General features: G+C 47.1%; 1 protein-coding gene across 1 annotated transcript in view; it reads right to left on the bottom strand.

The window, feature by feature from the left end:
* Positions 1-14,659, bottom strand: part of LOC105524781 (acetoacetyl-CoA synthetase-like) — a 26,991-nt gene extending 12,332 nt beyond the window's left edge. The window contains exons 1-3 of the mRNA XM_011960176.1: positions 14,489-14,659; positions 14,120-14,248; positions 9,082-9,142 (exon numbers count right to left, since the gene is read on the bottom strand). Of these exons, the coding sequence (XP_011815566.1) occupies positions 9,082-9,142; positions 14,120-14,248; positions 14,489-14,659 (361 nt within the window). The remainder of the gene's footprint in view (positions 1-9,081; positions 9,143-14,119; positions 14,249-14,488) is intronic.
* Positions 14,660-15,072: the final 413 nt, after the last annotated feature.

The following is a 15,072-nucleotide window of genomic DNA, read 5'->3' as shown; positions in this document are numbered from 1 at the left end:
ATCCGTGCATCAGTGTACGTTTATTCATCTGTCGTTTGGTCCAGGGTCTGCGGGCAGACCACTGCAGCTAATGTCCTCTTGTGAGGAGCAATACCTCCTCACAAGGCACACGGCCTGTTTCCGTTTTCACCTAGCATCATCTTTTAAGGTAACGATGTTCGTAAACCCACTCCCAGTTGTGGAAAGGAAGACTTGCTCTTGTTGCTTGGTTTTGCCACCACGCCATTTCCTATACAGCCCAAGAATCTCTCAGCGCTGGTGTTTGAGGAATGGTCTAAGTGCAGCCTATGTTCACCCCGTCCAGGAAAACAGCTTCAGGTCTCATGATCTGATCTGCCTTTGTCTTTCCACATTTATTCATGTCTCTCATCTACACCGAGGAAGTATCGGAGGAAGCTACCTATAAAACTGACTTCATGATAGGATTACTCAAAGAGAAGCAAAACCCTACCCTAAAGGTAAGAGGACTACAAAAACAAACCAATGATTTCAGCTCTGAGTTTCCTAGCAGCCAAGGCAAAAATGGAAATATAACACATCACAAAGTATATGTTTTCTCCAAGAAGGAGTATCAGTTTCAAAAAGAGGTTATTCTGAAATTAATCCTGAGAGACATCACATGAGCCCTTGCACATGTGACAAAAAAAGTGACAGAAAAGCGAGTTTTCAAAGAGCAATGTTACAGAAGATGAAGGGCTGTCATTTCTTGGATGGATCCTCAAGCTGAGATTCTAATCCTTTTGGCCTCTCCTCCCAAGGCAGGAGCCCCTGCCCTCCTCTTCAGGGTCAGCTGAAGAGTGTTTCTCTACATCCACTCTTGCTTTTCTGCATTCGTTTATCTGCACAGCTGCTCACAGCTCCGGGCATAGGTGCAGCAGGTATGCAATGGAGGCTGAGCCACCCCTGGGGGATGTCCCGCACTGCAGCAGGAAGGCGCTATTCCAGGCACAATGGCTTTACAGTGACACACAAATACGCAGGGCAGGAAAGATTCCTGGCAAATCCTAGCACTTGCTGCTTTCTGATTCTCCATACGTCTACGCTAAACCACATTACTTTTTGAGAGACTGCAGTGAGCAAGTACTGAGTATAAATAACTCTGAAACAGAAGGCTAAATGATGAATTATATAGCAGCAATAACTCGAGACTGCTTATGAAATAAAAATAGAGGGAGACAGGAATCAGAGCTTTAAATAAAAGACTTTCCTGTGTTGTAAGCAAGCGAGTTACAGAGAAACGCCACACTTTGAGACGAACTCAGGAGTCCTTTATTAGCCGGCGACCGAGAGACGGCTGGTGCTCAAAATTCTCTCGACCCCAAAGAAAGGGCTAGATTTTCTTTTCTATTTTGGTTTAGAGAGGGGAGGGGGAGCCTAGCTGTAGCAATCTTACAGAAGTAAAACAGGCAAAAAAAAAAAAAAGTTAAAAAGACAAATGGTTACAGGAAAACAAACAGTTCCAGGTGCAGGGGCTTTAAATTCATCACAAGGTGACAGGTGTGGGGGCTCTGGGTGTTTTCTGCCAGATACAGACGCGGGGGCTTTAGGGCACTATCATCCGGGCGAATTCCTGGGAACTGCGGACATAGCTTGCCACAGTACCTTATTAGTTAATTGCACTCTTTGATATGCTGAGAGTCAGCTTGCACAAGTCCTTGAGGAAGCGGGTGGGTGAGGAGCCCTTGATGTCTTGCAAATGAAGGAGCCAAATGGAGTCCGTCTTTCTCAGCTAAAGGAGAGTCTATTCATATTAAGACAAGGTAGGGTATCACATTCCCCACTTGCGTTTTTGGGGAGTCAAATCATTGATTCCTTGGTTATAACAAGGGAGTTATATTGGGTTTTAAGATATGTAACTTTGACAGAAGCTATGCACTGCTTTATAAAGTTAAGAAACCAGTTTTAACACACAAGGTCTGAAGACTAAACAAGAGAAGGAGAAAGGGTCCTGCCAATCCAGTAATTATAGTAGTCATGGCCACTTTTAGAGCTGACGGTGTGGTAAGGATGACAGCATGAGGTCCTTTCCCAGGAGGAGTGAGTCCTTCTTTCTGGAACTTTTTAACAAACACTAGCTCACCCAGCTGGAATGAGTGGCAGGGCCTCATCTGGTCAAGAACAGGATTGGGATGAGCTCCCCGGACAAGTGGCTGGATGATGTCTTGTACCTGTTGGAAAGACTGCAGGTACTGTAATAAATTAGCTTGTGAGATTTCTGTCAAATGGGTATCCTTCACCTTAGGCAAGATAGGCGGTACCCTCCTATACATGATTTCAAAAGGTGAAAAACCCAGCCCAGTAAGAAGTGCATCTTCTAAGAAGGGCTAAAGGAAGGAGTCTTACCTAATTTTCACCGGTTTCTAAGATTAATTTTGTAAGAGTACTTTTTAGGGTGCAGTTCATGCGTTTTACCTGCCCAGACCTCTGGGGTCGATAGGCACAGTGGAGTTTCCAATGAATAACGCCTTACTGACTGACTGAGCTATGAACGAGGTGGAGGCCAGTCCATTATCAGACCCTATGGCCACTGGCAGCCTATGTTGAGGGATTATTTCATTGAGTAAAAACCTAACTACTGTGGTGGCAGTCTCGTTTTTGGTGGTAAATGCCTCAGTCTATCTGGAAAAGGTGTCTGCTAGTACCAGAAGGTATCTGTACCCAGCCTGGTGTGATTTTATTTCTGTAAAGTCAATTTCCTACCTTTCTCCTGGCGAGTCTCCTTGGAGGCAGTGCCGAGCTGGGTTTAGGACCTTGCTTGGCGTTTACCTGCACATAAGCTGTACACCGGAGAGCTGCTTGGTTAACTAAGTCCTGAAGGTGAGGGATCTCGAAACTGCTCCTTAGAAGGTGGGCCAGTTTTACTTCTCCTTCCTGATTTTTTACTGGCCTGAAGATCCAAAGCCTGTTTTTCCTTTTTTGGGGAATATTTTGGGTGATCTGGCAAGTCAGTGTGGAAAGGACACTGCAGGCAGCAGAGTCAGAGGCGCGACGGGGAGTCTAGCTGCCTCCCGGGCTGCAGAGTCCGCTCTTTGGTTACCACGGGCAACAGCCGTGTCTTCTTTTTGATGTCCTTTGTAGTGAATTACAGCCACCTGTTGGGGGAGCCAAACAGCTTTTCAAGCCGGGCAAAATTTCTTCTTTGTTTTTGATAGCCTTTCCCGCTGAGTAGCCCACGCTCTTGGTACATGGCTCCGTGTACATGCTCAGTAGCAAAAGCACGCCTACTGTCACTGTAAATGTTAGTACGTTTGTCCTCACCCTGTCGGAGGGCTTGAGTGAGGGCCATCAACTCAGCCTTCTGTGTCAAGGTACTTGCTGGCAGTGCTTGGACCCACAGTACATCCATCTCCGTAGTGACGGCAGCACCAGCCTTTCGAACTCCTTGTTCAAGGAAGCTGCTACCGTCTGTAAATACGGTGGCGTCTGCCTCCTTTAAAGGCACATCTTGGAGATCAGGTCGGCCAGTTTCTGTAGTCTCTAACAGTTCCTGGCAGTCATGGAGAGGTGTGGTAAGGTCTGGATCAGGGAGCAAGGCAGCTGGGTTTAAACTTCTTGTGGGAGAGAAAGTTAAACGAGGCTGGTCTAACAGTAAACTCTGATACTGTAGGATGCGAGCATTTGACATCCATTTGCCAGAGGCACTTTGTAGTAAAGTCTCTACAGCATGAGGAGCTGTAAGGGTTAAATTTTGGCCCAGCATCAGTTTATCAGCTTCCTGGACCAGGCTTGCTGTTGTTGCTATGGTTAGCAGACAACTTGGCCACCTGGAGGCCACAGGGTCTAGTCTCTTAGACAAATAGGCCACTGGACGTCGCCATGGCCTCAAGGTCTGAGTGAGTACCCCTTTAGCAACTCCTTGGCTTTCATGAACAAAAAGGTAAAATGGTTTTGAGATATTTGGGAGGGCTAGAGCAGGGGCCTCAGTTAATGCCTTTTTTAGGTTTTGAAAAGTCTGTTCCTTTGTATCAGTCCAAACTAGCGAGCCATTCCCTCCTGTAGCAGCGTACAGGGGCTTGGCAACCTCAGTGAACCCTGATATCCATAGGTGACAGTATCCCACGGCCCCCAGGAATTCATGTACCTGTCTCTTGGTGATGGGAGTGGGGATTCGCAGGATGGCTTCCTTCCGGGCACTGGGGAGTGCCCTTTTTCTTTTGTTTATTTTGTATACTAGGTAGGACACCCTGAGGGAAGACAAAGCTGAGCCTTTTTGCTGAGACCTGACACCTGAGCTCCTGAAGGAGGTAAAGTAGGTCCTTAATATGTTGCAGGCGGCTGTCAGTAGTTTCAGTAGCGAATAACAGGTCGTCCACATACTGAAGAAGAGTACAATTGGGATGACTGGCTCGAATGGTATAAAATCCTGTTGGAGGGCTTCCCCAAAAAGGGTGGGGGGATTTTTAAAACTTAGAGGTAACCAAGTCTGTTAATTGGGTGGTGTCTCCCGAGCCAGTATCTGTCCATTCGAAAGCAAAGAGGTTGGCTTTTGGGGGCCAGAAGAATAGCAAAGAAAGCATCCTTTAAGTCAAAGGCAGTGTATACTGTATGTTCTGGTGGGAGCAGGCTGAGTAAATTATAAGGGTTGGGGACAGTTGGATGGATGGTAACTGTCCACTTGTTAACCTCCCTCAAGTCCTGTACCAGCGGTAATCATTTGTTTCAGGTTTCTGGACTAGCAACAATGGAGTATTCCAGGCAGACTGACATACTGTGAGTATGCCAGCTTGTAACCGTGGCTGAGTATGCGGACTGATCCTCTCTCTAGCCTGCTGCCTCAGGATACTGTTTTACCTGCACTGTCAGGGCAGTGGCCAGAAGTTCTACAACTACCGGTGGATAATGCTTTGCTAGTCCTGGGGGGTTTGACTCGGCCCAGACTCGAGGAGAGAGAGTCTGTAAGTCCAATAGGAGAGGATTAGTTTTGTTTTTTAGCAGTTGTGAGGGTGAAACGAAGAGATATTCTTCTGACAAGAGGCGTGGTTACCAGGAGCTGAGCAGGAGGGCGTGTTGTGTCCCCTAACGTGAGGTGAGCTTGTTGGGCTGAGGAGACAGACGCCTGCAGCTTGTGGAGCAGGTCTTGTCCAAGGAGGGGAAAAGGGCACTCTGGGACCACAAGAAACGAGTTACTCTTTTCTGTCCTAAACTCACTTCTCCTGTGTGTGTGACAGGATATTCCTGAATAGCTCCAGGAACCCCTTGCACAGCCACTCTTTCCTTAGAGACACAGCCTAAGGGTGTCTGCAGTACCGAGTGCTCTGCCCCAGTATCTATTAGGAAGTGTACAGGCTGGACCCCACTGTAGCGGTCACCATGGCCTCCCGGGGGCCAAGAGAAAGGGAGCCCCGGTCCCATCTCATCAGACTCCTCCGCTGCAGAGAGGGTGAGGACTTTCTTCTTTTCTGGTTTTTCCTCTGGCTTTAATGTGCATTCCTTCTTCCAGTGCCCAGTCTGCTTGCAATTAGCACACTGGTTTTTCTCCAGGGGAGCCCATTCACCGTTCCTGCCTTTCTGGCAGTGACCTGGGGTTCCCTGGCCATTCCTCTGTGGTGGGGGCCTTCCCTTCTTGGCTTCCTGGATGGCTGCCACTAAGATTTTCGCTTGACTTTTCGATGCCTTATCAGCGGCCTTTTTGGCTGCCTGAGCTGCCTGTTTTTGCTGTTTAAACTCTCGATTGTCAACAACTTTCTGGGCTATTTCTAAAAGCTGACTGATTTTCATCCTAGCAAATCGCTCTAGCTTTTGTAATTTTCTTTTAATATTAGGGACTGCCTGAGCCACAAATGCCAAATTAAGGGCAAAGCTATTTTCGGGTGCCACCGGGTCAATGGGGGTGTGAGTCCGACAGGTCTCCTGGAGGTATTCTAAAAATGCTCCTGGTGACTCATCAGGCCCCTGGACAACTTCAGTCATCTTAGACAAATTTATGGGTTTTTGAGCAGCTCCCTTGATACCCGCAAGGAGATACCAGTGAAAATCATCTAAAGCTCTCTTCCCACCTGGAGAATTTGGGTCCTAATTAGGCCGGGTAGAGAGAAAAACCTTCTCAAGGAGGTCTCTGGCTTCCTCTTCTGGCCTATCGGCTGATGTGAGGAGATGCTTTCTGGCCTCTCTTCAGATACGTTCCCTCTCTTCAGAGGTGAAAAGGGTTAAAAGGAGCTGTTGACAGTCATCCCAGGTGGGCTGATGAGTCTGGAGCATGGACTCCATCAGTGAGGTCAAGACCTGGGCTTTTCAGAAAAGGGGGGATTATGAGCTTTCCAGTTGTACAGGTCAGAAGTAGAAAAGGGGACATAAACCAAGAACGGAGTTGAGCACTCACCTGGAGGGATTTGTGCCTCTCTCAGCGGCAGGAGGGGTCTACCTCCTGCCATGGCCGCAATGGGGAGGCAATAAGCAGGGAGCCCACAAGGGACGCAGTCAAGGAGACAAGGGAAGATTCGAAGGGAGCAGGAGGGTTATGAGGCAGCGAAACTGGGTGAGGGAGACTTTCCTCTTCTTCAGAAGGAGGCAATACAGGAAGAGCCGAGCCAGCTGAGGGTCGAGGAGAAAATGCGGTCTGGCTCAAAATGACCTTGGAGGTAGAATTATAAATGGCGCATGTAGAGAGCCATGGAGGAAGGCTCCAGACCAAACTCAGCCAACGATCAATGTAGGGAAACTGATCGGGGTGACTGGGAGTTCCAGCAGCAACCCACCACACAGCCTGAACAACTGCGAGGTTCAGTGACCTTTCTGGGGGTCACCTGGCTCCAAACTTTGGCCATTCTACTTCACAGTGTCCGGAGTTTGCCTTTTTTAAGGCAGACTCCATAATCCTCTGAGAAGCCCAGAGAGAAATTTGGTAACATACATTGGAGAGGGCTCCCATCTTTATGGGGCTGGGAAGAAGAGTTTCCCATTCTGGAGGCAAATTAACAAGGTTTAAGCAAAGATATTAAACCCAGCATGGACAGAGAAATTCACAAACTGGGGGGGCTGTAGTATCAGAAGAACAGAAATAACATAACCAGGAGTAGGAGAACAACCATAGCTAACACTTCTTGCCACATAAGGTTCATCTTCTTAAGCTCTAAGATTTAGGGAGAGGACAAGAGGTGTGTCCAAGGCTAGTGGAACCTATGTGACTTCCCTCTTCCCTTTGACTTATAGCCTAAATATCTTTTGTGTTTCCACAACTTGAAGGCAAAAAGTTCAAACTCGGCCCTTTAAAGGGGAGAGTAGAGCCAAGTCTTGGGGACGCTGGACTTGCTGTGACACAGGAAAACAAGATGTGCGGGGTAAGGGATAGGGATGAGGAAAGGGGCCACTCGGATCTTTCCTAAAGTAGGAGAGTAGCCACAGAGGAAGAGAATAAGAGTCCAGGCAGGTTACAGCAGTACGGGCGTAGGTTTCTCTGCACAGTTCCTTATCCAGGGGCACAGGAAAAGTTACGGGATGACACAGAAGATGAGCAAGGAGGTCTGCAGGGCAGCTATTCTCAATTCACTGCTGGTCTAATGTGGAGGTGGCCCAGTCACCTGGGTGTGGAGTGTGGCAATCTAGACGCCAGCAACCTTTATGGTGCTAGAAATCCTAAACGGGCGAATGTTTCCCACACTGTTTCCCGTACCACCACCAGATTTGTTTCTCACAGAAAATGCAGTACTGGGATGGCCAGTCCAAACCACTGATGAGAAATTGGACCTCCCGTGATAGAAAATCAGTACTGAGGACCTTGAAGAAGTTCTTACCCAGTCGTCTAGGGCAGTAGTATCGATGAACTGACATACGGAATTTAGACAAACACCAAACAAGACAACAGACCTTAGGGCATATAAACAATTATGACAACCTTTTTTTTTTTTTTTTTTTTGAGACGGAGTCTCGCTCTGTCGCCCGGGCTGGAGTGCAGTGGCCGGATCTCAGCTCACTGCAAGCTCCGCCTCCCGGGGTTACGCCATTCTCCTGCCTCAGCCTCCGGAGTAGCTGGGACTACAGGCGCCCACCACCACGCCCGGCTAGTTTTTTGTATTTTTTAGTAGAGACGGGGTTTCACCGTGTTCGCCAGGATGGTCTCGATCTCCTGACCTCGTGATCCGCCCGTCTCGGCCTCCCAAAGTGCTGGGATTACAGGTTTGAGCCACCGCACCTGGCCGCTGCAGCAATCTTACAGAAGTAAAACAGGCAAAAAAAAGTTAAAGACAAATGGTTACAGGAAAACAAACAGTTCCAGGTGCAGAGGCTTTAAATTCATCACAAGGTGACAGGTGTGGGGGCTCTGGGTGTTTTCTGCTGGACACAAACGTCATGGGAGGCTTTAGGGTACTATCAGCTGGGCGAATTCCTGGGAACTGGAGACATAGCTTGCCTCAGCACCTTATCAGTTAATTGCACTCTTTGATATGCTGAGAGTCAGCTTGCACGAGTTAAGTCCTTGAGGAAGTGGGTGGATGAGGAACCCCTGATGTCTTGTAAATGAAGGAGCCAAATGGAGTCCATCTGGCTTTTCCAGTTAAGGGAGAGTCTATTCATACTAAAACAAGGTACAGTATCACGCCTGCTTTGGGGCAAGGCAGTGCTCAAAACAGGACACTCAGGGTGTCAGTCTATGTGAGAGTGACATGTCGGGTTGTAAATCCTTCCACAGCAAAAGTGCTCTTCCTCTAGCATCTCCATGAGGACTGAATGATGGTGAGACACACAAAGGAAGAGACCTCAGCCAGACACCACTTCCACATGCCACTCCTCTTGAACAGGCAGGCATTTCCCTGTTTCAGCGAGCGGGCCCTGCACCCTCCACCCTGCCACATGCAAACCAGAGGCTCATGCCAGCTACCAACAGCAGGGGCCCGGGCCAAGAGGCTCTGAGCACACAGCTCTCTGTCCTCCAGCTCGATCCTGACCTCTCAGGGGCTAGGGACCAGGAGCCCGGTGGGTGTTAAACCAAGCTGTGGGGAAAGGACATCATGCTACAAGTGACAGGGGCCTCCCCTCTGAGGGCTGTTTTGGAGAACCATCACCAAGCAAAGTTACACATCCGAGCGCTCCCAAGCTCCCAACTCACGCCTAATCACAGAAAGAAACAGTTGGCGGAGCCATCACCTTCCTCGTTCCACGCTTCCATGGCCATGCCCAGGTTCTGGGCCTGAATCTGACTGTGGCACTATTCACAATAGCAAAGATGAGAAATCAACCTACCTATCCATCTAAAGATAATGAGATACAGAGACCATAGTGTCCATTCACAATTGAACACTCTTCAGCCAGACACAGATACTGAAATCATGCATCGGAAGTCACATGGTTGAACCTGGAGGAAATGATAGTAAATGAAATGAGCTACACTGAGAAAGACAAACACTGCCTCACTTCATTCATGAGGCATCTAAAAATCTTGATGTCATAGACCTAGAAAGCACCCTAGTGCTTACCAGGGTTTGAGGGGAAGGTGGGGCCTGGGCGGGGAAATGGGTACAAAGTTCCACACTTTATGAGAAGAATAAAACCCGCAGTTCTATTCCACAGCAGGGTGACCAGGGACATTATCAGAGGGTAATTTTCAGGACAGCTAACAAGGAGGATTCTGAATGTCCTCTCCCAAAGAAACAACTCTATGAGGCAAAAGAAAGGCTAAGTATCCTGATTCCGTCATGACACAATGCATACAGGGACCAAAACGTCCCACTCTACCCTCTAGTTGTGCACCTTTACTATGGGGCAAGTTCGTATTTAAAGAAATGTAAAGACACAATGCGAAAATTCTCATGCAACCATGAAATGCCCTGAAGTTCCAAAGCCAGCCTGAGAAATCCAAACTATGTCAGATGCAGCACATTCCCCACTTTCAAATTTCATCCCAAAGCTACAGACCCACTTCCACCTAGACAGAGCAGAGAACCCAGAAGTAACCCTGCACAACAGCAATTATCTGGCTTTCCACCAACTCCACAAAAATAAGCAATGGACAGAGGACTCGCTATGCAGTGAATGGTGCCAGGATGCGTGGCTAGCAGAAGAGTTAACACTGGAGCCCCACCTCTCACCACATGCAAAACCTAACTCAAGGTGAATGCAAGATTTCAGTAGAAGACCTCAAACTATGAAAGTCCTACAAGAAAACCTTGGAAATACCTTTCTGATCACAGGCCAAATTTGGTAAACCATTTATACGGCTTACTCCCCAAAAGCAATGGCAAGAAAAACCAAAATGAACTAGTCGGGCCTAAGAAATGAAACATCTGCCACACAGCAAAATAAATCACCATCACGGTGAATACACAGGCTACAGGATCGAGAAAATGTTCCCAAACTATTTCTGACCAAGGTCTTATAGCCAGAATCTACCAAGACCTTAAATCAAAAAGCAGAAAAGCAAATAATCCAATTTAAAAAATGGGCAAAAATCATAAATGCACACTTGTCAAGGCAGGACAGACAAGCGACCAACAGGCATGAAAAAATGCTCAACAGCACCAATCATCAGAGAAACAGAACTCGCAAGCACAGGGAGATGCCGTCTGACGCCACTCAGCATGGCCCTTCGTCCAAAGTCAAAACATAACATGCTGGTGAGGTAGCAGAGGACAGGGAAGGCTGCTACACTCTCAGTGTGAATGTAAACTAGCTCTCACAATGTGGGTTTGGAGATTACTCAAGGGTACTTACAAAGGAACTACCCTCTGACCCAGCAATCCCACCATGGGTATCTACCCAAAGGAAAACAAACGCTTCCATCAAAAAAACACACGCACTCCTGTGTTCTCAGAGTGCTATTCACAAGAACAAAACGGTGAGATGGACCTATGTGCAAATCAACAGTGGATTTTTTTTTTTAAGTTTGGTACACAGACACTGCAAAACTCTACGCAGATTAAAAAAAAAAATTCATGCCCTCAGCAGCAACAAGGATGGACCTGGAGGCCATTATGCTAAGCAAGCTAAAACAATGACAGAACACCAAATACATCATGTTCTCACCTATAGGTGGAAGCTAAACACTGAACACGCCCAAACATAAAGATGAAAGAAAACAGACACTGGGCCAACCAGACGGAAAAAGGAGTAAGACAGGGAGACTTGGTGGAAGAACCACTCGACTGCTACTGTGCTCACTGCCGGGGTGACAGGGTTCATCAGGAACCCAAGCTTCAGCACTTCAGCTCCCTGCTATACACTCACGTGCCCGACCTGCAAACTGCACCCTTTACTCACAATACAAGTAGAGATCACTTCAGAAATCAAGGTTAAAAGCAGAAAATAAATTCTTAAAAAAGGAAAAGAGGAAATCTATAGTGATCCAAACAATCCATTACTGGCATAAACAAAGAAAGACACTGAATGGACAAAATTGGGGAGCCAAATAATCAACCTAACTTTCACACAGTGAAAACATAGTCTGCAAAAGTTCACCAAGCCGTAACTGTTGAGAAAACCGGGTGTTCATGTGCAAAAGACTGAAACAGTTCCCTTATGTTGCAAAATACATAAAAATCAACGCAAAACCCATTGAACACCCAAGTTCAATCCTGAAACCAAAACACTCCCAAGGGGAAAACACAGGATCAGCGTTTATTTGTGGGAAAACATGAATCTGTGTACCCACAGACAATACAATGGCTTCACCATCCTCCTTTCCCCCCTCAGTGGGACGCAGAAATCACTGCTAACAAAAGCAAATATCAGCATTTGAGACTTTAGACCTCTCTACATGGGAGGGAAAACAATGAACCCCTTCTCTTAGGCATCCTATCTTGGGGAAAAGATGATTGGGGGAAAAGATGATTGGGGGAAAATTATGGAAAATCATAAATTTGAAAGGGGTTGTCATCTAACCTATTCAGGAAACTAAAGGTACTGGCTGGGCGCAGTGGCTCACGCCTGTAATCCCAGCACTTTGGGAGGCCGAGACGGGCGGATCACGAGGTCAGGAGATCGAGACCATCCTGGCCAACATGTGAAACCCCTTCTCTACTAAAAATACAAAAAAAAATTAGCCGGGCGTGGTGGCAGGCACCTGTAGTCCCAGCTACTCAGGAGGCTGAGGCAGGAGAATGGCGTGAACCCGGGAGGCGGAGCTTGTAGTGAGCCGAGATCGTGCCACTGCACTCCGGCCCGGGCGACTGAGCGAGACTCTGTCTCAAAAAAAAAAAGAAACTAAAGGTACTAAGTGGGGGGAAAGGATAAAAACAAATACACAAGCTACAAATGTGCAAAGGACCTGCAGTAGCCACTTCTACAAAGAAAACATGAAACTGACTCTCAGCTAAAAGAAGAGTGGCACCACATCACTCTCATGCCAAACACACACTAAGATACTGTCAAACTCCACTGAGAATGAGCAGTACTCAAAGGAGCAATAGAAGTTTTGGAAGGTAGGGGCCTATGTAGATTCATGCAAAGGGAAACTCTTATACGCTATTGGTGGCATTGAAAATTAGTGTATATACTGTGAAAAAAAGTCGGAGCTTCCTCAAAAAATTAAAATTACCATTACCAGTTCATCTAGTCATTCCCACACTTGGTGTACATTTACAGCAAAGGAAACCTGTCCTTTAAGGAGTTACCTGCCTTCCTGTGTTTAATGAAGCACGATTCATGATACCCAAGACAGGGAATCAATCTACCTGACCATCCCAACGAAGGGTTATGGAAACTGTGGGATGTCCACACAACACAGCTCTCCTCAGTCATGCGCAAGTCACATCCTTTCCATGTGGAACAACATGGATGAACCTGGAAAATACTATGCTAAGTAAAATAAGCCAGGCATAGAAAGACAACCATAGCATCATCTCACTTATATGGAATCCAAAAATCTTTACCTTCAAGAAGTAGAAGCACAGGAGTGGTTTGCTGTGGATGATTCATTTTGGAAACATAGTTGCAGTTAGATGACAGAAATGCATTCTGGTGTTCTCTACCACAGCTGGGTGACTGGTTAATAAAATATTGTGTTGTATTTTTCAAAAAAGCTAGAAGGGAACAATTTCTTCTCCCAAGAGAGAAATAATACCTGATCTTCGGAAACAGATATGCTAAGTATCCTGGTTTGATCATTACTCAAAACATACACATATCAATAAACCGCAGAGACACAAAATGTTTGAGACCAGCCTGACCAACATGGAGAAACCCCCGTCTCTACTAAAAATACAAAATTAGCCCAGCATGGTGGCACCTGCCTGTAATCCCAGCTACTAGGGAGGCTGAGTCAGGAGAATTGCTTGAACCTGGGAAGCAGAGGTTGTGGTGAGCTGCGATTGCGCCATTGTACTCCAGCCTGGGCAACAAGAGTGAAAACCCCGTCTCAAATAACAAAGAAAAGAAAATGAAAAAAGGAACACACAGGGGTAAAATTTCATTGAGAATGGAAACTACATGTGAGTGATTTTTTTTTTTTTTAACTTGGGCAATAAAATCACAAGCAACAAAAGCAAAAATAGACACGCAAGGCTACAGCAGACTGAAAAGCTGCTGCACCGCAAAGGAAATGGCAAACTCAATGAGAAAAGTTGAATGAGGGTTTGGGGGACTCACATATCTGCTGGGGGCTTGTTATGGAAAATATAGAACATATACACAGTACTCAGTAGCAACAACGAGAAAAAAGAACAAATGATCCACCGAAACTTGGGCAGGGACCCTGAAATATATTTCTACAAAGACAACATTAAACTGCAGTGAAGCTCCCTACCCTGTCGGGTGGCCACGACAGGATGTACAGGAGGGGACACTTGTTGCCAGGGGATGGAGGAAAGCAGCCCATGTCCTGACAGCTGGAACACACATTTTCAAACCCATGGAAGCCTAGAGACAGCTAGGATCTCTTTTCCTCCTCCTGAGGCTTGGACACCTGCAGCCAAACCTGGGCCTGGTCCCGGCCCCAACCTGGGCTGGGTTTCCCCTTATTCCAGCAGCTGCAGCTTCCCTCTCTATGTACATGGGGGAGTTTCCCTGAGAAAAAATCCTGAACCCCTAAAAATACCACAGCCTGCTACGTTACCACTCTCAAAAGCCCTTGTTGGGGAAATGAAAACCACGAAAAATAAAGACGAAAATACTACCAGAGAAAGAGCAAAACGCCTGAGAACCTAACAAGAAGAAACAGAACACAGAAGAAAATGAAACCTTCTATCCTGACCTTGAAGGAAAAATGCTGGAGCAGTCGCGCTGTGGAGAAGCCCGCGCGGAAGGAAGCTCCCTCCTCAGCAGTCAGCACCGGGACGGGAGCCGTTTCTTCCCCAGGACAGGGGCCCAAGTCATCTGGAAGCTGCCAGTGGCACCCAGTGGGGTCCTGAGGGAACCAGAGCTCTCTTCTTCTCCTCACTGTGGATGCCACGCCAGGCCACACTCACTCCGCTGCCTCTATGGGGAGGGCGGGGGAGGGAGGGGAACACACATGCGCACCACGTGCAGGCAGGTTGGGCCCCGCCCGCTGCTCACACTGCGCATGGCAGGCTGATTCCACCTCCCAGGATGCATCAGGCCAGGGGCTCTGGAACTCCTGCACCTGCTCAGCCTGGGCTGCCACAGCTGCCTCCTGCTTTTCTGCAACTGCCAATGCTTCCAGTCTTCTTGGAACTCCAGTGCTGACAATTTGGGGAGATACAAACAGTCCATAGCAAGGGGATCGTGGAGGAGAAGGTTTCTCACAAAGTTGAAACTTCAACTGCCAGTTCATCTAGCCACCTTTTTTTCTTATAAATTTGTTTACGTTCAGTTCCTTAGAGATGATGAGTACTAGACCTTTGTGGGATGCACCGTTTGCAAAAATATTCTCCTATTCTATAGGTTGCCTCTTTGCTAATTCTTTTGCTGTGCAGAAGCTCTTTAATTAGATCCCATTTGTCAAATTTGGCTTCTGTTGCAATTGCTTTTGATGTCTTTGTCATGAAATCTTAGCCCATGCCTATGTCCTGAATGGTACTGCCTATGCTGTTGTCAAGGGTTTTTATAGTTTTGGGTTTTACATTGAAGTCTGGATAAAGACTATGTGGTAATATACACTATGGAATACTATGCAGCCGTAAAAAACAATGGGATCATGTCCTTTGCAGGGACATGGATGGAGCTGGAGACCCTCATCCTCAGCAA

This window comes from Colobus angolensis, unplaced genomic scaffold (assembly GCF_000951035.1).
Source record: "Colobus angolensis palliatus isolate OR3802 unplaced genomic scaffold, Cang.pa_1.0 Scaffold509, whole genome shotgun sequence".
Classification (NCBI taxonomy): domain Eukaryota; kingdom Metazoa; phylum Chordata; class Mammalia; order Primates; family Cercopithecidae; genus Colobus; species Colobus angolensis.
Note: the sequence above shows the minus strand (reverse complement) of the source record. Positions and strands in the feature narration are given on the sequence as shown.